General features: G+C 54.4%; 1 protein-coding gene across 1 annotated transcript in view; it reads right to left on the bottom strand.

Moving 5' to 3' along the window:
• Positions 1 to 11,337: 11,337 nt before the first annotated feature.
• LOC102445914 (zinc finger protein RFP-like) overlaps positions 11,338 to 26,033 on the bottom strand; it is a 56,524-nt gene continuing 41,828 nt past the window's right edge. The window contains exons 2-7 of the mRNA XM_089770847.1: positions 24,220 to 24,315; positions 20,441 to 20,671; positions 20,110 to 20,139; positions 19,130 to 19,238; positions 15,472 to 15,531; positions 11,338 to 14,355 (exon numbers count right to left, since the gene is read on the bottom strand). Coding sequence (XP_089626973.1) covers positions 13,835 to 14,355; positions 15,472 to 15,531; positions 19,130 to 19,238; positions 20,110 to 20,139; positions 20,441 to 20,671; positions 24,220 to 24,315 — 1,047 coding nt within the window. The 3' untranslated portion in view covers positions 11,338 to 13,834. The remainder of the gene's footprint in view (positions 14,356 to 15,471; positions 15,532 to 19,129; positions 19,239 to 20,109; positions 20,140 to 20,440; positions 20,672 to 24,219; positions 24,316 to 26,033) is intronic.

The raw sequence follows: 26,033 nt of genomic DNA, 5'->3' as shown, positions 1-26,033 counted from the left end.
AAGGCCTGACACTGACCAGTCCCCGTGTGTGCCGCGTGGGAGTCACACAAGGCGCCTACCGCTCCCAACACAACGGTGACTGGACAGAACTAATCCGGGTCCAACCTGCCTGGGCGTGTGTGTTGCCGTGGGGATTCTAGTCACTCCTGGCCTCACCGTGTCCAGTCTGCTTTACAGTCACGCTCTTTGCTTTGTTGTTCCCTATGGGATTCCTACAGCCTGTGCCCTGCTGTGGAGACTCTGTGGTGCCTCGGTTTCCCTGGGCCCTGCAACACTGTCTGGGGGAGAGGAGGGCTGGCTGGCTGAAAACCTGATTCAGCTTCTCACACCTGAGGGCCAGACCATAGGGCCCAGGGCTTTGTCGGCAGAGGCATGTAGATTTGTTTATTGGGCAAAGGGAAATGAAGCGGCGATTTAAATAATCGCGGCTTCATTTAAATTTACATGGCTTCCGCGCTGAGCCGACAAACAGCTGATCAGCTGTTTGTTGGCTCAGCGCGCTAGTCTGGATGCTCCCCTGCCGACATCAAAGCCCTTTGTCAACCACCCCGGTAAACCTCATCCCACGAGGAATAACGGGGCGGTCAACAAAGGGCTTTGATGTCGGCAGGGGAGCATCCAGACTAGCGCGCTGAGCCGACAAACAGCTGATCAGCTGTTTGTCGGCTCAGCGCGGCAGCCATGTAAATTTAAATGAAGCCGCGATTATTTAAATCGCTGCTTCATTTCCCTTTGCCTACAACCCTCATCTACATGACTCCGTCGATGGAGCCATGTAGTCTAGACACAGCCTAGGAGGTAACTTCTGCCCCAGAAGGGAAACAAAGGGCAGGTGGGGCTGACTGCAAGCGGGGCCTAGCACCTGGGGAAGGGTCAGTCTCAGGCTGGGTTAGGCTGGGAGAAGGGGCGTAGGGGAGGAAGCGGGACCTTTCTCCCCACGAGGAATGGTCCTGCCTGCTCCTGGTTCCTGTAACAAGGATCCCGCTGCCCTGTGCCCGTCTGTGCATAAACCTTCTGATCTACTCACCGGTGAGTCATGTCAGGCTGCGGATGGGAGGAGGGGTGAGGGGGGGAGGGCCTGGAGACTCCCCCATGCCCCGTGACGGGGGGAGGGCCCGGAGAATCCCCCATGCCCCGTGACAGCAGAACATGTCAGACATCGGAAGGGGCAGTCAGAGCATCACAGGAGAAATGCATCATCCTCCCCCCCACCCCCTCCATGCCCCAGAAGAAGGGAACGGGGCAGAATATGTTTCTCTCTCTGGCGTTTCTCACTCTCACAGGCAGTGTCATTGCAAAGGCTTCTGAGCAGAGAAGGGTTCAATGAATGAATCTGAGTGTCCTGCACCCCCAGTCTGTGCCGTGCCCCCTGTTCGGTCCCCCCAGGTACCTCTGAACGTCCTCAGTCTCTCTGACAGTGCAATAGTTTGCTGGGAGAAATCCCGGACTTGCTCCTCCAGTTCAGGAGCCATCTCCTCTGGCTGCTGGGCCTACCCCTCCTTACACCTGGGGAGACACAATGTCCCCTGGTGACCCTGCACTGAGTGACTCAGTTCTTACCCTCTGGCCAGTGAGTCGCTGCCCTGATGGGGCTGGAGTGAGAATTTCTCTAGTTCTCCCAGCCTGAGAGCAGGGGCAGCGCAGCCCCAGGGCCGGGCGACCTTCCCCACAGGGACTCAGGAATGTTCCCCATGACCGGCCTGGGGAGACCAGCTATGGGGACAAAGGGGAATTGGGTCTCCACGGCCAATTCACTCCTGGGCCTCCAGGTGCTGAGGGACGGGAGGTTCCCGGGGGCAGGGCTGTAGAATCTGCCCGCTGGGGATTGGACCAGTGATCACCGAGCAGTCGATGGGATTTGCGGGTAGATCCTGGAACCTCTGACGGGGGATCCTGACGGGTTTGGCCAAGAGGCCATCGAGCCCAGCACGTCAGCTGCCCCTCCCCCCACTGCTGGGCATCTCCTGCCCTTTGCCTCAGAGCTGTTTTCCCCCAGAGTGTCCTGCTTTCTGTGCCGGGCAGGGCAGGGCGAGGAGGGCACTGATGTCAAGGTGCCCCTCCTCCCACCCTGTGTCCTGTCTCCACAGATCAGAGAGGGGGCACAACAGGACTAGGGACAGAGCAAGTTCACTGGCTGCTTTTGGGAGTGGTGCAGGCCAGGACGGGGTGAACTTGCCTTACCCCACTGCCCCACCACCCAGGAGCCACCTGAGGAGCAGGGCCCAGTCGGAGCCCACATCCTGAAACCCTGCCTCAGTCATGAACCCCTCCTGCACCCCAAGCCCCTGCCCTAGCCCTGAGCCTCCTGCATCCAAACACCCTCCCAGAGCCTGCAGCAAGCACCCCTTCCAACACCCGGACAGCCTGCCCCAAACTCAGCTCAGAGCCCCTCCCACACTCCACAACCCTTCTTAATCCAAGACCAGAGCCTGCACCCCAACCCTCTGCCCTAGCCTGGTGAAAGTGAGTGACGATGGGGGGGATGGAGTGAGCAGGAGCGGGGCCTGAGAGAGGCGGGGCAAGTCACATAGAGGAGGCGGGGCCAGGGTGGGTTTGAGGTTGATCTTGGATTGCACTTCAATGTATAAAGTGATCTCGTGCTTAAAAAGGTTGGAGACCCCTGGACTAGACTGAGAAACCAGCTCCCCCTCCCCGGCTCACCCCACACAGGTCTCCAAACAACCCTCGGGCGGGACAGACCCTGGGTCCCTGCTGCCCTGGGCTGAATGGTGCCCAGCGCCCAGCAGAGACAGGCCCACGTCCCACCCCTCAGGCCTGGGGCAGCCAGTCCCAGAGAGGGGGCAGCTCTAGGAAACACTTGAGGTCACTGGATGGAGAATGGAGTCTCTGCACAATGGGGGTAAGTCTACACTACAAAGTTAATTCGAACTAATGGACGTTAGTTTGAATTAATTTTGATAGGCGCTACACAAGCGCTGCGCTAGTTCAAACTTAATTCGAACTAGCGGAGCGCTTAGTTCGAACTAGGAAAACCTCATTCTACGAGGACTAAGCCTAGTTCGAACCGCCTGGGCTAGTGCGGACATCATGGACCTCGTCCCCGACCTCCGCACTAGGCACAGGAAAGTGGCCGTCTAGGGCAGGAGAGCTGCCAGCCTAGCCACCCAGGAGCAGGTGTGCATGAAAATCAAGGGGGTCCACTGAGACCCCTGACCCTGAGCCCTGAGCTTACAATGGCCATCCTGGGTCAGACCAAAGGTCCATCTAGCCCAGTAGCCTGTCTGCCAACAGCGGCCAACCCTAGGGACCCTGGAGGGGATGGACCAAAGACAGTGACCAAGCCATTTGTCTCGTGCCATCCCTCTCCAGCCTTCCACAAACTTTGGGCAGGGACACCACTCCTACCCCCTGGCTAATACTCCATGGACCCAACCTCCATGACTTGATCTCATTTCTCGTTAAACTCTGTTCTAGTTCTAGCCTTCACAGCCTCCTGCAGCGAGGAGTTCCACAGGTTGACTCTTTGCTTTGTGAAGAACAACTTTCTGTTACTAGTTTGAAGCCTGCTACCCATTCCTTTCCTTTGGTGTCCTCTAGTCCTTCTATTATGGGAACTAATGAAGAACTATTCTGTATGCACCCTCTCCACCCCACTCATGCTTTTATAGACCTCTAATATATCTCCCCTCCATCTCCTCTTTTCTAAGCTGAAAAGTCCCAGTCTCTTTAGCCTTTCTTCATATGGGACCTGTTCCAAACCCCTCATCATTGTAGTTGCCCTCCCCTCTCCCACGCTCTCTCTTCCCCTCTCCCACCTCCTTTTCCCAGTCTCCCCCAGTTTTGTTCAATAAAGAGAGATTCTATTTTTGAACACAATTGTCCTTTATTTTGTACATCAGGAAGGGGGGCTAGGGAGGGGTAAGTGGAAGGAGGTGAGGGAGGAATGGGGTACGTGCCCCCGATGGGGAGGACTGGGCTGGCTTTGCAGGCTTCTGGGGGTGGAACCTCTCCTGCAGCCCCCCAATTACCCTCTCTCCCCAGATGGCAGCCTGCGGCAAGTGCAGCCGGTCTGATGGCCGAGTGCTGTGATGTGTCCAGTGTGGGTACTCTGGGCAATCCAAGCCAGGACTGCTTTGCAAGTGGGGCACCCCTGAGAACTGTCTGTCCGGGGTGGTGTCAGGTCCCTTTAAGCACAGCCCTCGGCTAGCCTGAGACATCAGCTCCATGCTCTAAGTCCTCCTCTGATGCCCTGCCGGCACTGCTTCCGGCCATCCTTAACCCCGGTTCAGGGTCCACTTAATGTGGACATGCTAGTTCGAATTAGCAAAATGCTAATTCGAACTAGTTTTTTAGTCTGGATCCGTTAGTTCGAATGAGCTTAGTTCGAATTAACTAATTCGAACTAAGGTAGTTTGAATTAGCGCTGTAGTGTAGACATACCTTGGGAGACCCTCAAACTGAAGTTTATCAGAGAAATTTGTGCCCAGCCTGTGACCTTCCCCCCCATTTGGCTGTGGAGCCCTGGGGAACGTGGTGCTAACGTCAGCTCCTCGCTCATCCCCTCACACCCCACAGGGCTGGGAGAGCGAGAGCCACGTACCTGCTCAAGGTGCTCCTGATATCCTGGAGGAGAGAGAGGGAGAGAAAAGAGCATCAGCCCCACACGGCACACAGGGAATAACCCATCAGACAGACAAAGGGGGCCCAGAGAAGGGTTTAGACGTAGCTCTGTGCCTGGGACTCTGCAAAGCCCAACAGTCGCTCACATGTCAAAGCACCCGCCGAGTTACACCCAGACCTGATAGCTGGACCCCAGAGCTTGTGATTCAGGAGCCTCCCTTCCCTGGATGGGGGGCTGGGCTGTTTCCCCTCGGTCTCACCTGCAGGAATTCACTCGCTGGCTTCTGACACTTCCCCTCCAGCTCCCTGATCCGCTCGCTGAGACGGGAAATCTGCTCCCAGAGTTTCCTGCCCCTCTCGGTCTGGTGCTTCTCAAGCTCCTCTTCCAGCTTCTGCAGCTGGGCCAGCAGGAGTCGCTCTTGTTCCTCCAGGAACTGCCGCAGCTGCTGAAACTCGGCCACAATCTTCCGTCGCTCGACTTGTGTCCATTTCTGTGTGAAAACAGGGAAAGGGCTGGTCGGGGGCAGTAATGGAGCCTGAAGGCCCTTAACAGCGTCTGGCAAGAGACACAATTTCTAAGACATCTGTGCAGGGACCAGGGCCTGAGCTGTCAGACCTAGAGCTGCGGCTGGAAATCAGGATCTAAAGCCAGAGTCAGACCTGGAGCCTGAGTCAGGATCTTACTAAGGGCCGTGGCCAGAACTAAGATCCAGAGTCATGGCAAAGGCCAAGCCAGAGTCAGTGTCTGGGGCCATGTGGGGGCAGGACTGAGGTTGGATTCAGGCTGCCAGGTGACATGACAAGCCTGAGTCAGAGACAGGCAGCAGTGCCCCAGGCCAAACCTGGTAACACCAGGGCCAAGCCAGGGTCCGGGACCAGCCCAGCAGCAGACAAGGAAGTAACTCAGTTGTTTGTATCATGTCCCATGGCTCCTTCAAGTGTATCTAACGATCATGCATCCACAGGGTGACCAGATATCCCCATGCCAAATATGGGACACCAACGGGGGGAGCCTGCTGGCACTTGGGGCTTCAGCCCTGTGGAGGGCTGGGGGAGGGGCAGCACTTGGGGCTTCAGCTGTGTAGCGACAAGGGGAGCTTGGGGCTTCAGTCCTGCAGTGTGTGTGTGTCTGTGAGACTCAGGGCTTCAGCCCTGTAATGGTGGGGGGGAGGGGCAGTCAGGGATCCAGCCCTGTGAGGAAGGGGTGGGGGGAGCCACCAGCACTCAGGGTTTCAGTGGCTGAAGCCCTCAATGCCTGCTTTCCCTCTGGGGGTGGCCCCCTTTCAGAAGTGGCGTGCCATGATTTAACCTGTTCACAGATCTGTGTGCTGGGGGAGGGAGGGAGGCAGGGCCAGGCAGGGTACAGGGACCATATTTCCTGAACCAGCTGCAGTGGGGGAGAACGGTTTACACAGATTACGCATTTTACATTTCTTGTGTTAGTTCATCCAAATTAAAAAGACTCGGGAAAAGGAACGCAGAACGCAGGGCACGTTTCACACAGCTTTTCCAAAACAAAACCGTCTCTCGCTGCACCCTGAGACACCTCACTCCCCTGCGCGCCCCGCACATCGTCCCTCTGTTCCAGCTTCATTCCCCTCAGCCCCATGATTCTCCCCACCCCCGCAGCCTGATCCCCCTGCATTGCTCCCTCCCGCCTCAGTGCAACCCCTGCCCCCTCCCATCCTGCCCTCACACCCTCCTTCATCCCCCCACCTCCCCAGCGCACACCAGCAGGAGAGGCGGGGGGAGGGGCAGAGTCTTTTCCCTGCCTGGCCCAATCCTTTGCTTGCAGGCAGAACCCTGGTTCCATCCCAGAGGGGCACAGGGGAAGGGGCTTCCTAACTCCCCCCCCCCCCCACAGTTCATGGGAAGCAACCTGGGCCCAGCACACTTGTGCCAGCTGCTCATCCGTGCCCCCTCCCAAAGCAAGAAGACGGGGGGGGGGGGAGGTATTAACCTCTAAGCTCCCAGGAGCTGCATCCCGAGGCTGAGCAGGGGCATCCCCGGGGACTCACGTGCATCTTTCCCACCCCTTCGCCTTCCCAGCTGGAAGCTGCAGCACAGGCTCCCCGCTCTGTGGTGGGAGGGGCCACAGAAAATTGGCTCTGGTGTCACTTGTGGCGCGTGAGCTTCAGGTTGCCAACCCCTGAAACCCTGCTGAGCGCTGGCAGCTCCGGGGAAATATGGGACAGAGTCAGAACGCTGGGACCAGCCCTTAACTATGGGACTGTCCCGGGAGAAACGGGACGGCTGGTCGCTCTCGGCATCCAAACGTCTGGTCCAATCCGGAGCTGAGCCTCCCCGGGCCAGAGTTCGACCAGCCCTGCCCCTACTCGCTCTGCAGAGCTGTTGGGTTGAGGTGATAGGCTGGGACCTGTGGGCTGGGGACAGGCCCCCCAACAGGGGGGGCCAAAGAGGAAACTGCAACAGTGGCACCCAGACCTCCAGACCCTTTAAATCTCCACCAAAGTGCTGGGGGGGGATCCCTGCCCCTTCCGCCTCAGGCTCCCCCCCTTCCAGGAGCTGCCCCCCCCCCCCACACACACACCTTGCTTAGGGGGCTGTCAAGGGTGTCAGCTCCCCTGACTGGGGTTCCAACCATTGCTCCTTCACAGCCGGATACTTGACTGTATGTTTTCATCACAAGGGGAGGACTTTTTTACACTTTGCTCCCAATATCCCATAAGTGGCTGCCTCCAAGTCTCCTGGGAAACAACCCTTGTGTTTTGGGAGAAGTTGGTTGTGAACATCACAGTGAATAGAAATTCATTCAGTCATTAAAATGCAGCTTCCATTTTTTCCAGGGAGAGAATATCTGTGACACGCACACACTATCCCATGATCATGGAGAAACTCACATAAACCCACCTTCACCAAGGCCACCGAGAAATCTAACAATAAACAACCCTAAGCCCCAACTATGTGAAAAACAACAGACACCTACCAGATACTGCTGGCTTCTCTGCTCACTGGCCTCATTTAACCCCAGCAGCTTTGCTCTCCTTTGCCTCAGAGTCGCCACGCGGGCCTGGAGTTTTTCCTGTACAACAGAAATGAGTCAGTGGTTTTATTTTGGAGCGGTGACTGTTTGTAGGGGGTGTTTTTCCACCCAAATTGCAAGACACTTCTCGGTCTCCCTAGACAGACTCGGTGGGGGAGGCGATATCTTCTACCTGTCGGTGAGAAAGCCGAGCTTTGGGGCTTTCACAGAGCTCAGCTCTGGGGAACAGACACTTTCCTGGACTTGAACACATGGGGACCATGAGACTCCCTCCCTGTCTCCATGCCACTCTGGGCCCCTTTGCACACACAGGCCCTTGCCTAGCTACAGGCACTGTGTTTTAAAAGCAGAGTCAGTCGAATGAGCCCTAACCTGTTCCTTCCAAGGCCTACCACCAAACTGAGTCCAGCAGCTCCCTTAAGACCTCTGTGCTGTATCTGCTGCATGGAGACTGCTTAGAGGATGCCTCTTGCCTTGTAACTAACACACACCTATTGTGTCGCACAAGTGTTCTTTTATGCTCAGTGATTAGCTCCTGCATTCTGCAATGTGTCTTCTCTACCGTCTGCCCTTCGCTTGTGTTGTTACAGCGACTCCCAGGGAATGGCCCCTGAGGTCTCTGCCAGCCTTGGGATTCTGTGATTTACCCAAATGACACGGTTACAGCTGTGTGGGGCAACCTGTGATGCCATTAACCAGTAATTGCAATCCAAAGTTATTACTCATTGGACTGAACAGCAGCTTAGTCCCTTGTATTCCTGGGCAGCTTCCTCTCTGGGAACCACCGTGTGAACGCGATGAGCCCGGGAACAGATGCCAGGCCAGACAGGCAGAAGTCTGATCAACCTCACAGAACAGTTTCAGAGCCTCCTGGCGCTCCCTGCGCACCCTCCTGATCCCTTTGCTGCCTCTGAACGTTGTTTCTGTGTCCGTCACCAGCCGCCTGTCTGGCCGCAGGTTTCCCTGTTGCCGTTTGTCGTTACTGGGGGCCGTGCCTGGGCCGTCAGGGCTGTGGTGGGGGCAGCTCCCTCCCTCCTTTCCCGGCCTAGCAGCAGCACAGACACATCTTGCTTCAAGCCTGTGTGCGGGGAAAATGCCTCTCGCAGGGCTGTGGGGCCCACCTCTCCCTAGGGGTAGAATCACAGCTCTGGAAGGAGCCCTGAGCTGTCTTCAAGTCCAGCCCCTGCATGCACGGCAGGGGGCTGGGTGCCAGGAGTGCTCAGAGTTCCCTGCACCTCCCACAGAAAGGAGCTTGCAGGGGACAGATCCAGAGATCAGGGGAGAGAATGTGGGAAACTGGGAGATTCAGGGGCTTGGACAGACTGAGTCTGAAAAAGGAAGGATGGAACTAACCCACATCCAGAGTGGGTCCTATGTTGTGTGGCTGGGCAGCCTCATCCAGGGGCAGCACCGGGTGAGATCTGTGCTCAGGGGATCTCCAGCAAACCACACACACGGCTTCCCAGTCCTCTTCGCAGAACAGATCCAGGGCTCTGCCGTGTCTCCCGCACAGATTCTCATTGCCTGGGCTGAAATCCAGTTGTCTGAGTTTTTCCACAATATTTGCGAGCTGGTTGTTACTCCGGAGGGCCCCTTTCCGGATTTGGGCTCTGCAACTGGGGCAGCACAAAGAGTCATAAACCCCTTCTGCCCACGTCTCAGTGCTGAGTGATGCAGCCTCAGCAGAAGCTGTGCCCACAGTCTGTGCTCACTGGGTCTGTGAGATACTCCAGGCAGATGGGACATTTGGATTCCTCTTGGATTTCCCGTGCAGGAGTCGCTGCGGCCGTGGTTGCCGGGAGCTCTCTGGATTTTGTTCTCATCAGGACTGGTTTTGGAGATAGTGGTAGGGCCGTGCCCCATGTCAGAGCAGCTGCACAGGAGCAGGGTGAGGTGAAGAGAAAGGAGAGGCTGGAGGGAGGAGCTGCAGAAAGATACGGAGAGGAGGAAGCAGGAACTCCACATAAGGAAGCCATGGGGAACAGGGGGGTGTAAAGTAGCAGAAGGGAGTGAAAGGAAAAGGGGAGAAAGCGACACACAAGAACATAAAAGCTGAGAGCCAGGGTCTGTCTACATGGTACGTATCTGGGTTTGGGCCGGTTTGGACCCTAGTGTCTAGCCCATGCTGGTACCTTGCTGCTGAGGCCTCCCTGCTATTGGCCAGGGGCTTACCCCAGCAGGGTCAACATGTGCACATGTATTGAGCTGGGAACCACACATGCCCCCAGTGGAACTAGCACATTTGTACCCCACAGTGCGGGCGTCCATGGCCACACACCCACTTGCAGAGAAGTAGCAGATGGGAACGGACCCCTCCCTGAGTCACTGCAGTGACACCGTGTGTGAAGAGGACCCTCGGCTTAGCTGTGCCTCGCTGAACACCCCACCTCCCGCTGGGACAGCCAGTGTAATGTAGAACTTTTGACATTCCACCAGCATGTCCCTGTGGCCTCTGAGAGAGGCAGAGCAGGAGGTCTCCACATGCTGTCTTCTCTTGGCCTGCAGACACTGCTCCTGCAGCTCCCAGTGATCAATAACGGGGAACTGTGGCTAGTGGAAGCTGTGGGCTCAGCGCCTGTAGATGAGGGGCAGCACATGGCACCATGGAGCTACTGCTGTATGTGCCAGCTCAACTGCTTTCAGGAGTGTTTCATAGCCAGGGCAGGAATAAGCTTCCCTTAACCTCACTGCTCATCAAGTGGAAGCCATTTCAGTTAAGTGGTTCTCACCCCGTCCTATTATTGAACCCAACCTCTTTCCGGGTATGTCTATACTACAGCACTGATTCGAACTAACTTAATTTGAATTAGTTAATTCGAACTAAGCTAATTTGAACTAGTGCATCTAGACCTAAAAACTAGTTCGAATTAGCATTTTGCTAATTCGAACTAGCATGTCCACACTGAGTGGACCCTGAACCAAGGTTAAGGATGGCCGGAAGCAGTGCTGGCAGGGCATCAGGTTAGGACTTAGAGGGTGTGTCAAGACTACAGGTTTTTGTCAACAAAAGTGGACTTTTGTTGACAAAACTATACCTGCGTCCACACTGCCTTTGAGTTATGTCAACATAACATCGACAGAACTCAGCAGTTTTGTCGACGTATGTAAACCTCATTCTACGAGGAATAACGCCTTTTGTTGACAGAGTTCTGTCGATAGAAGGCATTATTGTATCTACACTGTCCTTTGCATCCACACTGTTATGTCGACAAAGCGGCTTGCTTTGTAGACAGAACTGGATGTCGTCTAGACGCTCTTTGTTGACAGAAGCTTTGTCGACAGTTTCTGTCAACAAAACTTCTGTCAACAAAACCCTGTAGTCTAGACGTACCCAGAGTGTGGAGCTGCTGTCTCAGGCTAGCCGAGGGCTGTGCTTAAAGGGACTCCACCCCCTACCCCGGACAGACAGTTCTCAGGGGTTCCCCGCTTGCTTGTCTAACTCGATGAGGGACAGCAAAGCAGTCCTGGCTTAGAGTGCCCTGAATGCCCACACTCGGCACATCACAGCACTCAGCCATCAGCCCGGCTGCACTTGCCGCAGGCTGCAATTCGGGAGGGGTGTCAATCGGGGGGCTGCAGGAGAGCTTCCACTCCGAGGAGCCTGCAGAGCCACCCCAGTCCTCCTCATCGGGGGCTCGTACCCCATTCTTCCCTCACCTCCTTCCACTTACTCTTCCCTAGCCCCCCTTCCTGATGTACAAAATAAAGGAGACGTGTGTTCAAAAATAAAAACTCTCTTTATTTAACAAAACTGGGGGGAGACTGGGAAAAGGAGGTGGGAGGGGGAGGGCAACTAAAATGATCAGGGGTTTGGAACAGGTCCCATATGAAGAGAGGCTAAAGGGGGCCAACGCGAGAAGTAAATGCTCCTGTTCCAGTCACAGGGCTCAGGAGGCAGAAGGTGATTCCAACAACACCTAGAATAGTTGAAATGCAACGCGGGTTCCAGGAAGAATTTCATGTTGAAAAAAAGCCGGTTTTTGCCAACCAGGTCCCCTCCTGCCTACCCCAGGAAAGCCAAGTTCAGACACTGGGGCGATGGTTTTAGTGGCTGATAATCTGTTTAACGGGCTGTGATGCTTCAGGTGCAGGAGCAGTGATCTACTGTCCCCCCCCCCCAACTCCTCAGCCAGTTTTCATTTCTGTGCATGTCAGGTGGTAGGTGCCAGGTAAATGCTGCAGCAGCTTTGCCCTGTGCCAATGGGATTATTTCACTCTGACATCAGTGGCCAGGGGAGCAGAAGCACTTATAGGGGGCTAGAGCTGTGTCCACACTGGGGGTTTCCAGTGCCCCAGCAGTGTTTCCTGGTGCGGACCAGGCTCACGGTGCCACCCTGTCCCCCATTGCTGTAGTGAGCACCTCCTGGCCATCACTGTATTGACCCTCTCACACACCTGTGAGGCAGGGCAGGGTTATTAGCCCCGTGCTATAGGTGAGGGAAACCAAGGCACAAACCAACTATGGGATTCACCAAGCTGTGTAGGTGTCTGACACTGACTGACTTTGAGGGGAGTTGGGTTGGGAATCCCAGCCCTGTGACTTACCCCGAGTCTCCCAGGAGCCTGGCCAGAGCAAGGAGCTGAACCCAGCTCAGTTCTCTAACCACTGAACCAGCCTTCCTCTGTCACCTGTGTCACAAATCATGGGTAGTGTGAATGGTTAGCATGAGTGCATGAGTGAATCAACAGTAAGGGTGTGTCTAGACTACACGGCTCCATTGATGGAGCCATGTAGATGAGTTTACTAGACATAGCAAAATGAAGCGGCGATTTAAATAATCACCGTTTCATTTACAACAAAATGGATGCCGCGCTGTGCCAACAATCAGCTGATCGGCACAGCAGGGCAGTCTAGATGTGCCGCGGTCAACAAGGGAAGCCTTTGTCAACCGCTCCGGTATGCCTCGACCACTCCAGAGGCCATGCTGAGGTCCAGGCAAGAGCCCCGGAGGATTATGGACTGGTTTGGTCCTGGGAAAAACCCCAGAGGTTTATGGATGTGTTTACAACTTTAAGAAGAAGGACTGTGTGAGATAAAAGAACTCTGTGTATGTGGCCGAAGCTGCATTTCCAGCATTGCCAGATAAGAAAAAGTAACAAGGGAAGAATCTACCCAAGGACAGACCATTGTTTCTCACTCATGGTGAGGCAAGTGGTGAAAAAACGGATATTTCTGGATCAGTCGTAGACACACCAGTAAAAAGAAGGGGGTGTCACTAACGGACATCACCCCACCTGGACTGTGAGCAACCAGTAGAAGGCATCTCACCAGCCTGGTCCCTGCTGGGGGGATATATACCACACCATTTCCCACCATGAGTCGGAGTCCATCAATTCGGCATATTGGGGTGACGTGCACGTTGGACCTCCGCCTCAACCAAATTAACCAAGATTACTCGGGGTCTGGCCAGCCCCAGAGGGTAAGTGCGTGTGAGTGTGAGGGTGTTTAATTGGATTAAGAATTAGGCTGCTAAATTGAGTTCAGGATTAACATGTAGATTGTTAATTATTCCATTTAAATATTGCATTTAATGCCTTTTAATGTCTTTTCATATTGGTTTAATTGCTTAGTACTAAATATACACATACATATAGAGCTTTTCAAACTGCTCCTGAACTGAGTGCAATAAAACTTGCTACAGGGATGTTTGAGATACTGGGGAAGACTCTTTTGTTCTGTGAATGCTGAACCAAAGGCATATTGTGATACGGACTGATCAACCGGCTCACAGCGCCCTCTTGTGACCCCTGTTGTCTCCTCTGCACTGGCAGCTGGGACATGTCACCACTGCACAGAATGTGGCCACATCTCCTGCCATGCCAGGGGGGGACATAGTGGTCAGCATCCCAGCCTCTCCCCCTGGTGCCCGTTGGGGAGACACCGACATAGGGCTGTGCCTAGACTCTCAAATGTCATGTCGTCGGCCTGGTGCTGGGCTCTGCTCCTCCCATTGGGCCCAGAGTCAGATGCAGGTGCTGGGGGGACATCTGTTAGCTCTGTCCCTGCCCAGCCCCCATCTTTGCCTGGCCCCAGCCCAGCTATTAGTTCTGTCTGCCCAGCCCCCACCTCTGCCCCTCAGGGCTTGTCTGCTCCCTGGGGCTGCAATAGGTTTCTTCCACCTTGCTTCTCTGGATCTGAAGGAAGGGGCAGGAGCTTCTGGGGACATAGAGATGAGGAGCCAGAGCAGAATATAGGGGAGTCCTCTAGGGTCACAGAGACTGGGGTGTGTGAAGCTAGAGGGGCTGGTGTCAGGGACACAGTCGGAGCCAGTCGTCTGCGTCCACCCCCACCATGATCCAGGGTCGGATTCTCTCCCCGGGGAGGGAGCCTGGCGGGAAAGTGAAGATCGAGGCCTCAGTTCCAGCATCGATAAATGTCACCTGCCCCCGGTCACAGTCCAGACAAACCCGGATCCTGCTGGGGGGGCTCAGAGGCAGGGAGGTGTCCTCAGGGTAAGTGAGAGCCCCGAACTGATCCTTATATCGCCCCACAGCCCAAATCCCGCTCTTGGGGCTCAGGTTAATCCATCCCTTCCTGTGCACAGACTCTCTGGCCACCCCCACAGCCCAGCCTCGCCCATCCCCCACCTCCACCTCCCAGCTATGTCTCCCCGAGCGGAAGCCCTCTCGGCCCAGCACACAGGGCACAGAGTCAAATCTCTCCGGGTTGTCGGGCAGTGGCTGCCGGGTGCTTCCCAGTCTCACACGTTTCCCTCCTTCCGACAGGACGAGCTGGGGATGCGCCGTGTCTGGATCCAGAGTCACGTTGGCTGGGGGAGAATCAGAGCGTGAGGGGCAGAGCTCGGCCCTGGGGGGTCGATGGCGTCAGGGACAGAATCTGCCCCAGCTGGGCAGTGACTCAGGGACTCTCCTGCCTCCAGGGGCACCCGGCTCTGTGTGGGGAGCAGCCCTGAGGTCTCGGCCCAGCCCAAGAGGCAGCTCACTCCCTGGCAGGGAGGGGCCATGACAGAGCCCAGGCACCGTGTGGAGGGAATCAGGGCCGGCTTTAAGAAGCACAGGGCCTGATTTTAGGGGCTGGGCCCAAATACACCGTGCATCTGGGGTCCTACCCATGCGCCGCGCACCCAGGAGCGGGGCCCGCTTACGTGCAGGGCCCCATTCCAGGGAATTGGCTGAATCAGCCTAAAGCCAGCCCTGGAGGGAACGGGAGTGTCTCTGTCCCAGCCATGGCAGGAGGCTGACTCAGGGGTGACAGAAGGAAGAGGGGCCCCAGGGAGCTGAGGGGGGTCCCAGCGGGGGCTGGGCGGAGGGAGAGAGAAACTGAGCTCACACGGGGGGAGAGGAAAAGGGGAACAGGACCAGAACTCTGCTCTCAGCAGCTCCCCAGCTGCCTGCAATGGACCCAGGACTGCCCCTGTCTGTGCCCCGGGCCCTGGTGCTCTGGGGTCTGATCCATCCCTTCCCCCGGCAGAGCAGGGACCCTCCCATGGACTCTTGGGTCCTCTGCCGGGGGCAGGAGAAAGAGCAACGTCCCCGAGTGCCCCAGAGTCCATGCTGGGCACAGCCCCTCAGTCACTGGGGGAAGAGGAACTCCCCTCTTGGACCCCCACCCCCGCGCCAGAGAACCAGGAGAGCCCAAGGCCAAGAGGAGGCACGGAAGGGTGAGGCCGAGGGTTTTGGATACCAGAGGGGGTACAAGCTGAGGCAGGGAGTTGAGGTGCTGGAGGGGCTGAGGGCTTTGGGGGAGCCCTAGGGATAAGGGGCTGTAGGCAGGGGATTGGGCTCTGAGATGGGGCTGTGGACTTTGGCGGGGGGAGATCAGGAAGAGGAGTCTGGGGGCAGGAGGTGGCCCCTGGGCTGGAGGAGGCTCAGGGAGGGGCAGTTTCTGGAGCTCTGAGGGGGGCATGAGACCCGAGGCAGCTCACCTGGTCTGTGCGCTCTTAGGGGTTCCCCGCTTTGTGCCCCCAGTGCAGCCGGCAGAGTGTCTGAGGGGGGGAGAGAGGGAGATTCAGGTTTGCACGGGGAGCCCAGAGCCGGGTTGTCATGTGACAGACACACTCAGGCCTCGTTCACGTCCGGCCTTTTGTCGTTCCCTAGGCCCAGGTCCTGCAGAGCCTTTGGCATCAAAGCCCATTTCGGCACTTTGGTCCCTGGGTGCTAACGGGATGTTCAGTGAGAGTGAGATCCTGGCTCTTGCTGGGAGCTGTTTATCCCTGGGGAAACTGAGGCAGAGGAGGTGGGCTTCATGGGCCAATTCACCCTGTGCCTGCAGAGCAGGGTGGGGAGGCCAGTTGTGACCCACTGGTCAGTGGCTGCAGGGGCTGGGGCCGGGCTTGGGTCAGGCTCAGCCAGAGTCACATCCCAGTTACAATGGCCCCGGGTGCCTGGGCTAGGGCGCAGAAAGCCAGAGGCCCAGAATTACACTGACCATCTCCCTCTATCCCTCCACCCTCCACCTCTTCCTCCTGCCCTCCCCACCCCTCTCAGGGACAGGCCTTGGGCCTGCAACTGCTGGGAGGAGGCACAAGACCCCCCTGTTCTGGAGGGACCCCTTGCCGTGGGGGAGGGGCTTTCTCCTGCTCTGCAGCCCCTTAGTCCAGACAAGTTGCCAGGCAGGACCAGAGCTCAGGGAGGGGCTGGGCCCAACTCCAGCAAACGGCCTTTAATTGAGGGGCCTGCGTCTGTGGGGGCTGCACCGCCCTGGGGCACCCGCCCTGCAGCCTCTGGCTGGGAGAGACGCAGGGGCCCAAGCGAAGGGATTTTGCTGAATGTGGCCTGAAGGTTGTGACCATTCGTGAGTCGGGAGTTGATGGGAGACGCCCTCAGGCCGGGCCTGGCTCCTTCTCCTCTCGCTCGGCTTGGCTAGTGGGAAGTGCTGAGAACTGGGACCAGGGCCGTTGCTCTGTCCACGTTTGGAGAAACTGAGGCTGGGAAATATACGGCCCGGGGGCCGCATCTGCTCGGCCAAGCCATCAAATCCGGCCTGTGGACCCCCCTGCCAGGACTCTCAGGCTCACTCAGCTGCCGTGGCTTAAAGCTCAGTTCCTGCGGCTCTGGCTCTGCAGGAAGGGGGGGCTTCATATGATTTCCCCACCCCCAGCCCAATCCTCAGCTCCTATTGGCTGGAAACAACTGGCCAATGGGAACTGAGAGTTTAACCTTGGGGATGGGGGCAGCACAAGCCTCTTCCCCCTCCCAGAGCTGAGAGCCACCTGGAGGGAGCATCCTGCAATTTTAGTGATCTGGGGCTGCAGCAGGCAGCGAGCCCAGCCTGCCTTGGGGGTGCTGCAGGGCCACTGGCTGGGAGCTACTTAGATAAGTGCCTCCCAGCCAGAACCTGCCCCTGGCACCGCAGCCCCTCCTGCATCCCAACTCAGTTCCCTAGGTCACCCTCCAAGCCCTCTGTACTCCCTGCCCCCGTCACAGCTCCCTCCCAGACCCTGCATGCCCTCTTACATCTCTCCCTCAGGGCAGAATCCTTTCCTGCACCCACACCCCCTCCCTGACCCTGCACCCCAATTCCGTGACCCAGGTCACCACCCCAAACTCCCTGTCAGACCCCACCCCATCTCCTGCACCCCAGTCCCTTACCCCATGTGCCCTTCTGCACCCAACCTCCAACCTAGACCCTTCACCCCCACCACAGCAAAGTGTGGGCCTTTGGCCACTTTCCAAAATCCTAGAGTGGGCCCCACCAAGAATTATTGCCTCCTCCTCCCTCCCAGCCGATTGATGCTGAATGGCTTGGCTTGGGCCTGGTGAGCCATGCGCTTGCCATAAGTGACCTTGCTCTTAAAGTGCCACGTTCCTGAGTTGCTCTGCAGGACACAGATGTGTTGCCCATACAAGGTGCTTGCAGACAGACAAGCAAAGCGACTTTTCCAGGCCAGGGAGGTGTAACACTATGGCATTTCTGAATCAAAGGCACCTTCTGCAACCAGACTGCAGAGCATCAGCCATTAGCTGTAGGGCTTGGAGTCACATACTCACATTCCATTCATTTTGTATTAAAACAGTGTCACACCAGGCTGTGAGAATAGGACTTTGCCTTGATAGCTCCCCATTATCACCAGATAAAGAAACAGATCTCAAGATGGGTAAAGAAAACTGAAGCCACACCATTCTGTCTGGCCAGAAACTGCTTATCAATAAAGAATGTTGTGGAATCCTCATTCTATGATCATTGTCATTACACTTCCCTATTGTCTGACTGTATGATCTCTGTCTGGTTTGTACCTGTTTCTGTTTGCTGTATAATTATTTTTGCTAAGTGTAAATCAATTAAGGTGGTGGGGTATGATTGGCTAGGTAATTTTTTTATGATTGTTTAGTACAATTATACTAAAATAATTTGTTACGGTATAGCTAACCAAGACTCAGGTTTCATTATATAAAATGGGGTCCAAGAAGGAGACCAAGGAAGAAGAAGATCAAGAGTAACAGAAGCAGAAAAGGCTGGAAGAAGACCAAGAACACCAAGAGAAGAGGGAAGACCTGGAAAAGAAGAACTCGCCTCCAAGACAGAGCCAAAGACCAGAGAGACTGATATTGCCTGGCCAACAGGGGAAGTCTGCCTGCACCTGGATTGGTGACTATGATACTGTGTGCTTAGCATGTGTATGCTGTTTGTTTGGGAATTGTCAATAAATAGAGGATAAGGATATTACTGTGTGAGGCTCTTTCAGTGGCTAAAGATCCTGCAAAACCCACAGGAATATGCGCCCTGAACCCTAAGAATTGGGTACGGGTGGGTGTGTAAATTAACAGGGTTGCACCCTGAGCCCTAGGAACTGGGTAAAGGTGTGTGTGTCCCTACAGTGTGGAAGGGATAGAGAAATTTGTGTGGGTAACAGAATGACATCCAGAACCCCCCCTGTGGAGAAGTGACCCGTGCACATCAGAAAAGAGAGTATCAGAGGGGTAGCCGTGTTAGTCTGGATTTGCAAAAGCAACAAGGAGTCCTGTGGCATCTTAGACTAACAGATGTACTGGAGCATAAGCTTTTGTGGGCAAAGACCCACTACATGCACATGACAAAGTGGGTCTTTGCCCATGAAAGCTTATGCTCCAATACATAAGTCTATAAGGTGCCACAGGACTCCTTGTCACTTTTATCAGAAAAGAGAGTAACTTGAAAATTGCTTGGACAGCAAAAATGCTCCAGCAATTCAAAGTTCCTGTGTGTGCCGTGTACAAGTCACACAAGGTACTTACTGTCCCTAACACAAAGGTGATTGGAATAGAACTCATCCGGTATAATCTGGATGGATATAACAGGTCAGATACTCTCAGAGGTGGTCCTATTATCACAGGAGAAATGCACCATGACCCGCCGGTGCCCCAGGAGAAGGGAACTGGGCGTGTTTCTCTCTCTCTGTCGTTTCTCACTCTCACAGTCACTGTCATTGCAAAAGCTGCTTCTGAACATACAAGGGTTTGAATTAATCAGCCTGAGTATCTTGGAACCCAAGTCTGGGCCATTCACCCCCCAATTCCATGGAAGCATCATCTAATTATGGACCAATTGACCAGCACCATTCTCCTTCCACGGTCTCACTTTCCCCTCCTCTATCCCCCAGGTACCTTTGAACTCCCTCAGACTCTCCGATAGCGCAATAGCTTTCTTGGAGAAACCACGGACTTGTTCTTCCAGTTCAGGAGCCATCTCCTCTGGCTGCTGGGCCCGCCCCTCCTCACACCTGGGGAGAAACAACGTCGCATGGTGACACTGCAGTGCTTCCCAGCCTTTTCAAGGGTCCAGGGTTGCCAGATACTTTCACAAAAAATACCTTCCCCTCACGAGGTTGGAGAAAAAAAAATCCACAACCATACAAAAAAAGCATAACTGAACCTTTAAATCCCCAATCTCCCTGTTCTCTGCACCTCCACTGAAAGTGCTGGGGGAAAATGGCCCAAGCGCCCTTCTGACTGAGAGAAATAGAAAATTTTACAGGACAGAGGCTGCAAATACCAGACTGTCTGGGCCAATACCAGACACCTGGCAACCCTACAGGGGTCTGTGGCCCACAGGTTAAGAACCGCTGTGATCCTGCCTTGAGTGACTCAGTTCTTAACTTCTGGTTAGTGAGTATTTGAGTCTCCAAGGCCAAGTCACCCCTGGGCCTCTGGGATGGGAGGTTCCCAGGGGAAGGGCTGTAGGAATCTGATCACTAGGAACGAGACTGAGACACCAGTTCCCCCTCCCCGGTTCATCCCACACAGGTCTCCACACAGACCTCGGGTGGGAAAGATCCTGGAGCCTGCTGCCCTGGGCTGAATGGTGCCCAGCGCCCAGCAGGGACAGGCCCATGTCCCACCCCTCAGGCCTGGGGCAGCCAGTCCCCAGGGAGGTGACATGGGTAGAATATACCACAGGCCAGTCTGCGCCTTTCCCTGGGGAGTTGCAGAGTCGTCTCTAAAGGGGCGAGGGCCTCAGGGTTAAATGGGTCAGAGATTTGAATCCCAAATGTGACCTTCCCGCACGTTCTGCTGTGGAGCCCTGGGGAGAGGCAGCGACAACTTCACTGCCAAGTGTTACCCCAGCGCTGTGAGGGGGTGAGAGCCACTGACCTGCTCAAGGTGCTTCTCAGGTCCTGGGGGGGGAGAGAGAGAGAGTGTTTCAGTCCCACCTGACACACACTGTGAATTCCAAGGGAGGGATTTGGCGAGTGAGGGGGATCTAGGCTTTGCCTGGCCCCAGTGCCATGGACCCCTGAGTGAATGGGGCTTTGCCATCTCTAGTCTCTCTGTGCCTGTGAGTCTGCACAAAACAACAATTCGCATGCCAGGAAGGTGCACACGGAGCTGCCCTGTGACCTCTGACTCCTGTGCCCACCTGTTAGGGGCTGTCCTGTCTCTGTGGCGGGATCCGGGGAATTTCCCCCTCAGTCTCACCTGCAGGAATTCACTCGCTGGCTTCTGACACTTCCCCTCCAGCTCCCGGATCCGCTCGCTGAGACGGGAAATCTGCACCGAGAGTTTGGTGACAGTGTCAATCCCTGCCTTCACGATCATCTTATCCAGCTTCTGCAGCTGGGCCAGCAGGAGTCGCTCTTGTTCCTCCAGGAACTGCCGCAGCTGCTGAAACTCGGCCACAACCTTCCGCCGCTGGACTTGTGTCCGTTTCTGGAAGAAGAAGAACCAAAGGGGAAAAAATTACCACCACCGCTAGGGGAACATGGATGGTGCCTGGGACCATTCACAGAGCGCTGAGTGTGCAGGGGGAGAATCTCTTTGCAAATTCTAAGTCACCGGACAGTGAACAGTCTCCTGCAGTTAGTAGAGAGAAAATTTTCTCACATCTATCTGTTTGGCCCCAGAGTCTCATGAAGGACGTTTCTATGTCTGATGTGCTTTGGATTGTGAGTGGCTGATGGCCCCAGTGATGCTGATCCAAAGCAGCAGGGAGCAGGACTCAGCACCAGGGCCGGTCCTAGCCATTTTGGCATCCTGGGTCCGGGCGTGCGGTGCCACCCCCAGGTGCTCGCCCATGCGACATGGGCCTGCCCCCCCAGGGTGTATGTGCAGGGCCCTTCTGGCCATCGCCACGGGGATGGGTGGGCCAGTGCCACAGGGATGGGGGGGTGGCCGGCACAGCGCCTGATAGCAGCTATAAGGGACGCCATGCGCCCCTTACAGCTGCCATCAGGTGCCCCCCATCGGTAGCTGCCTGGCTCGCCCACCCCTCAGTCCGGCCCTTCTCAGCTCTAGACCTTGGTGACATTTTCTGCATTTATTTTTTTTGTCCTGGGAAAATGCAGATTTGTCACTATAGAAACATTTCATGAATTACTGGTGATGTCACCAAATATTGTTGTGCTGCAGAAAGAAATACATGGCAAATCAAAACATTGTCTTAATTTTTTCTAGATTTAAAAGTCTGACATTTTTTAAACTGTCCTTGTGTTGTATAACATTATTTTTAAGGAAATAGGCAAGTTGAAACAAAACATTTTGATTTTTGCCCCCAAAATTTCATTTGAGCAAGCAAAAATCAAATTTGTCCTTTGCTAATAATTTTAAAAATAGATTTTTTTCTGTTCAATCCATTTTGTTAATACTCTGACAGCAAAGATCTGGCTTTTGCCCAGCTCTACTCAGAGCCACACTCATAGAGACAGGTGGGAAGAAAAAAACAAATGAACCCGTGAGAGAAAAAGCAGGCACCAAGGTGAACGACAGGAATGGAGAAACTGTTAGGGCAGGAAGGTTGCATTTACACAGCAGCGTTATTACAGAATAGCGGCCGTTCTTCCAAAATAACAACGCGAGCATCCACACAGCAATTCTGTTATTTCTAAATAAATTGAAATTAACGGGCAACTTGTTTCAACTTCTGTAAATCTCATTCCATGAGGAATAAGGCCTCTTCTGAAATTGCTGTTTCAAAATAGCGGTCATGCAGGATGCTCCACAGCTGCTACTTCGAAATAGCCCCTTCCCAGGGCCGTTCAGAGTAATTTCTCCCCAGTGCTTCCTGGGGCTGCACATCGAGGTAGCGCATCCACATTAGGGGAGCCTGTCTCAGACTGATTTTGAGGCTCCCCTGTAGTGTGGAAGCGCTATTTTGAAATAAGTTATTTCAGGATATATTTTCTGGAACAGCTTATTCCGATATAAGTGTGCAGGGTAGAGGTACCCAAAGGGACTAAGCCAGGAAGGAGCAGAGGGACAGAACTCACCGCATGACAGCCGGGAACACGGGGCTTTATTTAGAGATTTAAGCTGGAACTGAGCACAGCACAAACAGAGATTGCACAAGAGGACTCCCCCAGACATAACTAAACTTCCTGCAAACTCTGGGCTGAGGGAGGCTGGGAACTGACGAACGAACGTGTTTCCCTGGGACTTTGGTCTCAGGCTTGGCATTTCCTATTTCCCAATTCTGTGTTTGTTAATATAAATCGTTGCTTGTGAAGTGAGTTTAATGAACTAATCGTAGTTAACAGACAGTAGATGAGAATAACAGTTTACAGAGGGTTTGACAGTGGTTTCCACCCTGGGGTCTTTGTGCCCCTGGGGCCATGAACCATGTGAGCAAAAGACTTAGACTGGACAGAATTCAGCTGTTCACAGAGACAATCGATTTTCAAAGGTGTCACAGAACCTTCCTCTGCCATTTCTAAAGAGGTCCACAAACGCACAGAGGGTGGAAGCGCCTGGCTTAGGGTCCAGCCCTAAGGAGGGATTTTGCTAAAGCAATGAATTGTGATTTCTGCGTGCTCATTCCCTGACTGATGAAGAGAAACCGTAATCCAGTCTAGGGCCGCTCCTTAGTGTCTGATTCAGGATCAACGCCCTCTGGCTTGCTCCAACGGCAGGGTCATAATTGTTGCATAAAAAAAGTCTCCGCCTGAGCTTACTTAATTTATATACATGGATTTTCTGAAACTACACCAAACTGTAAGGTCTAAGGTTTTAAACGGCAACGCATTGTGATCTTTGTCAAACTTTGTAATCTTGGTAATGCTCAAAGTTAATGTAAGCTGCAACTCTAATCTTTATAACCAGGGGCAGATGACCGTTTTGCGGTGCCCCGGGCAGCATAATTCCACTGGCTCCCCCCTTTGCCACGGCGCATGCGCAGTGACGCCACGGCGCATGCACGGGGCTTTTTGAAGCACGGGGCCCGGGGCGGCTGCCCCGTTCGCCCTGCCCTATATCCGCCCCTGTTTATAACTCTCAGCCATTTTGCTTGTAACTTTCTCTAAGCTGCATTCTCCCCTGAGTGAATGGAGAGAGTGTGAATGCGTTTTTGGGTTTGAAGAAGACAGAACAATGCAGCACATGGCAATGAGTCATCACAGTCTGGGCATGCTCCCTGCTGGATCAAGGGAAATAAGGAGAGGAAGCACGTGTGAGACTCTTTTTTTCTTCCCCTGCTCCTGAGAAGCTCCTCTCCAGTGTCTCTCCTCCAGACCAGCTTCCCCAGCCATGATGGGCAGACAGACCCTCCAGGATCCATATGCCTTGGCTCCTTCTGCAACCCATATGCTTGGCTGTGTCTACACTGGCGCAATTTTGTGCAAAAGCGACCGCTCTTGTGCAAAAACTTGCTGCCTGTCTACACGGGCCTGTCTACTACCCTTGCGCAAGTAAACTGACGTTCTACTATATAAAATATGGGCTTCTTGCACAAGAACTCTGAAGCCCCCACTCAGGAATAAGCCCTTTTATGCAACTGTTCTTGCGCAAGAGACCAGTGTAGACAGGCAACATTAATTTCTTGCACAAGAAAGCCCTATGGTTAAAATGGCCATCGGAGCTTTCTTGCGCAAGAGAGCGTCTACACTGGCACGGATGCTCTTGTAGAAAAGCACATCTCTTGCACAAAGGCACATGCCAGAGTAGATGCTCTCTTCTGGAAGAGTTTTTGCACAAGAAGTTGCCAATGTAGATGTAGCCCCTGTGTAAGTGGGTGTAAGTTCCTGCCTGAGGGCAGGAATAAGTGGGTGTGAAAGAGTGAATGAACAGAGGTGGGTGTGCTTGCTTTTGTGTGTGTGTGTGCGCGTGTGTGTGTGTGAAAGAAAGAGCTCAATCTTCTTTAGCTTAAACCTTTGCTGGCTGTTCTCTCCTCTTTAGTTTTACCTAGTGTAAATAAACCCATACTAGTGTAACCCTGGGTGGTCTCCAGTGAGAATATTTTTGGGATAACAATAATGCCAGGCACCTACCAGGTACTCCCGGCTGGTCTCCTCTCTGCTCACTTTCAGTCCCAGCAGCTTTTCTCTCTCGGCTCTCAGAGTCTTCACATGGGCCTGGAGCCTTTCCTGAAGACACAGAAACATTTCAGGTGACTAAGCAAAAAATCAAATGTGAGATTTGCTACTAATTTAAAAATAGATCATTTTTGGTTCAGCCCATTTCTATAATGTCCTGCCAGTGAAGATGTTTAGTTTTTTAGATTTGTTTCTGCTATTGTTAGTTTCAGGACTAGAGGGACGGGAGCTGGCCCAGCACAACCACATACTGTACTCACGACTGCATGGCCCAGTAGGTTTATGGGATCAGAGACAGAGTCATAGTAATAAACACTGGGAGGCTACGTCTATACTGGCATGATTTTCCGAAAATGCTTTTAACGGAAAAGTTTTCCGTTAAAAGCATTTTCGGAAAAGCACGTCTAGATTGGCAGGATGCTTTTCCGCAAAAGCACTTTTTGCAGAAAAGCGTCCGTGGCCAATCTAGACGTGGTTTTCCGCAAAAAAGCCCCGATCGCCATTTTCGCGATCGGGGCTTTTTTGTGGAAAACAAATCTCTGCTGTCTACACTTGCCCTTTTGCGCAAAAATTTTTCAGAAAAAGACTTTTGCCCGAATGGGAGCAGCATAGTATTTCCGGAAAAGCACTGATGATTTTACATTAGATCGTCAGTGCTTTTCCGGAAATTCAAGCGGCCAGTGTAGACAGCTGGCAAGTTTTTCTGCAAAATCATCTGATTTTGCGGAAAAACTTGCCAGTCTAGACACAGCCGGAGTGTTTTCAGAGTGTTTGAAACTGTCGGCCCTTGTTACCGTAGGGAGGTGGGGTCACATACTCATAGGCTGCATGCACAGGGGGAAGGGGGAAGATTGCAGGGGAAGGAGCTGGAGGAGAGGAGGGACACTGTGAGCATCAGGGACCTCCAGAGAGGATGGGATACGCGGGGGGAGGGAGGGGGAGGTGCAGAGAGGAGGGACACAGCCAGGCAGGTGCAGGGTGGAAATCTGGCCTGGCAGCCACCCGTGATGGCCTAGCTCTGGCGACTGCAGGTGTTTGCAAACTACCCTCAGTGCCCTTCCCCCATTCCCACCCCTGGTTCTTTCTAGGAGCTCTCTCTGGCTGGCTTGCCCAGTCACTCCCTGGGGCCTGGAGAGGCTGGTGCTATGGACACCAGTGCATTCTACTGTGGCGTAGTGGGGGTGCTGTCTGCTCTGTGACCCGGGGTCCCCCTGCACTGGGATGGGAGATTCTCACTGACTCACCCACATGTGTATTAACGCAGACACCCAGGCTCAGCCTCCTAGGGAAGGAGGCAAAGGAAGGAGGGCGGAGACCAGCACCTGGCTGGGGGGCAGGGCTGGAAGAGAATTTTTAGCTTCTGTCAGGAATCATGGAGGAAGCAGCCTAAGCAAGGGGGCTGGGATTTAGGGGCCCAGTCTCCCCCATCTGAAGGGGGGGCCGAGGCATCCTAGGCCTGGCCCTGTAACCGGATTCCATCTGTGCTGTGCTGTATCCTGGAGAAGCAATAAACTCCCTCTGTTCTACTGGCCGGCGGAGTCTGTTCGTGCCACTACGGGGGTGCAGAAGGCAGGGGAACCCCGACGCGACGTCACATGTACTCACTACCAATTATTGCCATTGCCATTAACGTCAGCACGGACACATCGTGGGCACAAGGTTCCCCCACTGAATCTGCAGAGAAAATCTGCATGACTGGGACTCTCCCTGTGGCTCAGAAGAGGTGGGTGGGGACAAGGCTGGGCACAGGCTGCCTGGCCCTGTCAAGG

Source organism: Pelodiscus sinensis, chromosome 19, assembly GCF_052426305.1.
Source record: "Pelodiscus sinensis isolate ZL-2025 chromosome 19, ASM5242630v1, whole genome shotgun sequence".
Lineage (NCBI taxonomy): Eukaryota > Metazoa > Chordata > Testudines > Trionychidae > Pelodiscus > Pelodiscus sinensis.
Note: the sequence above shows the minus strand (reverse complement) of the source record. Positions and strands in the feature narration are given on the sequence as shown.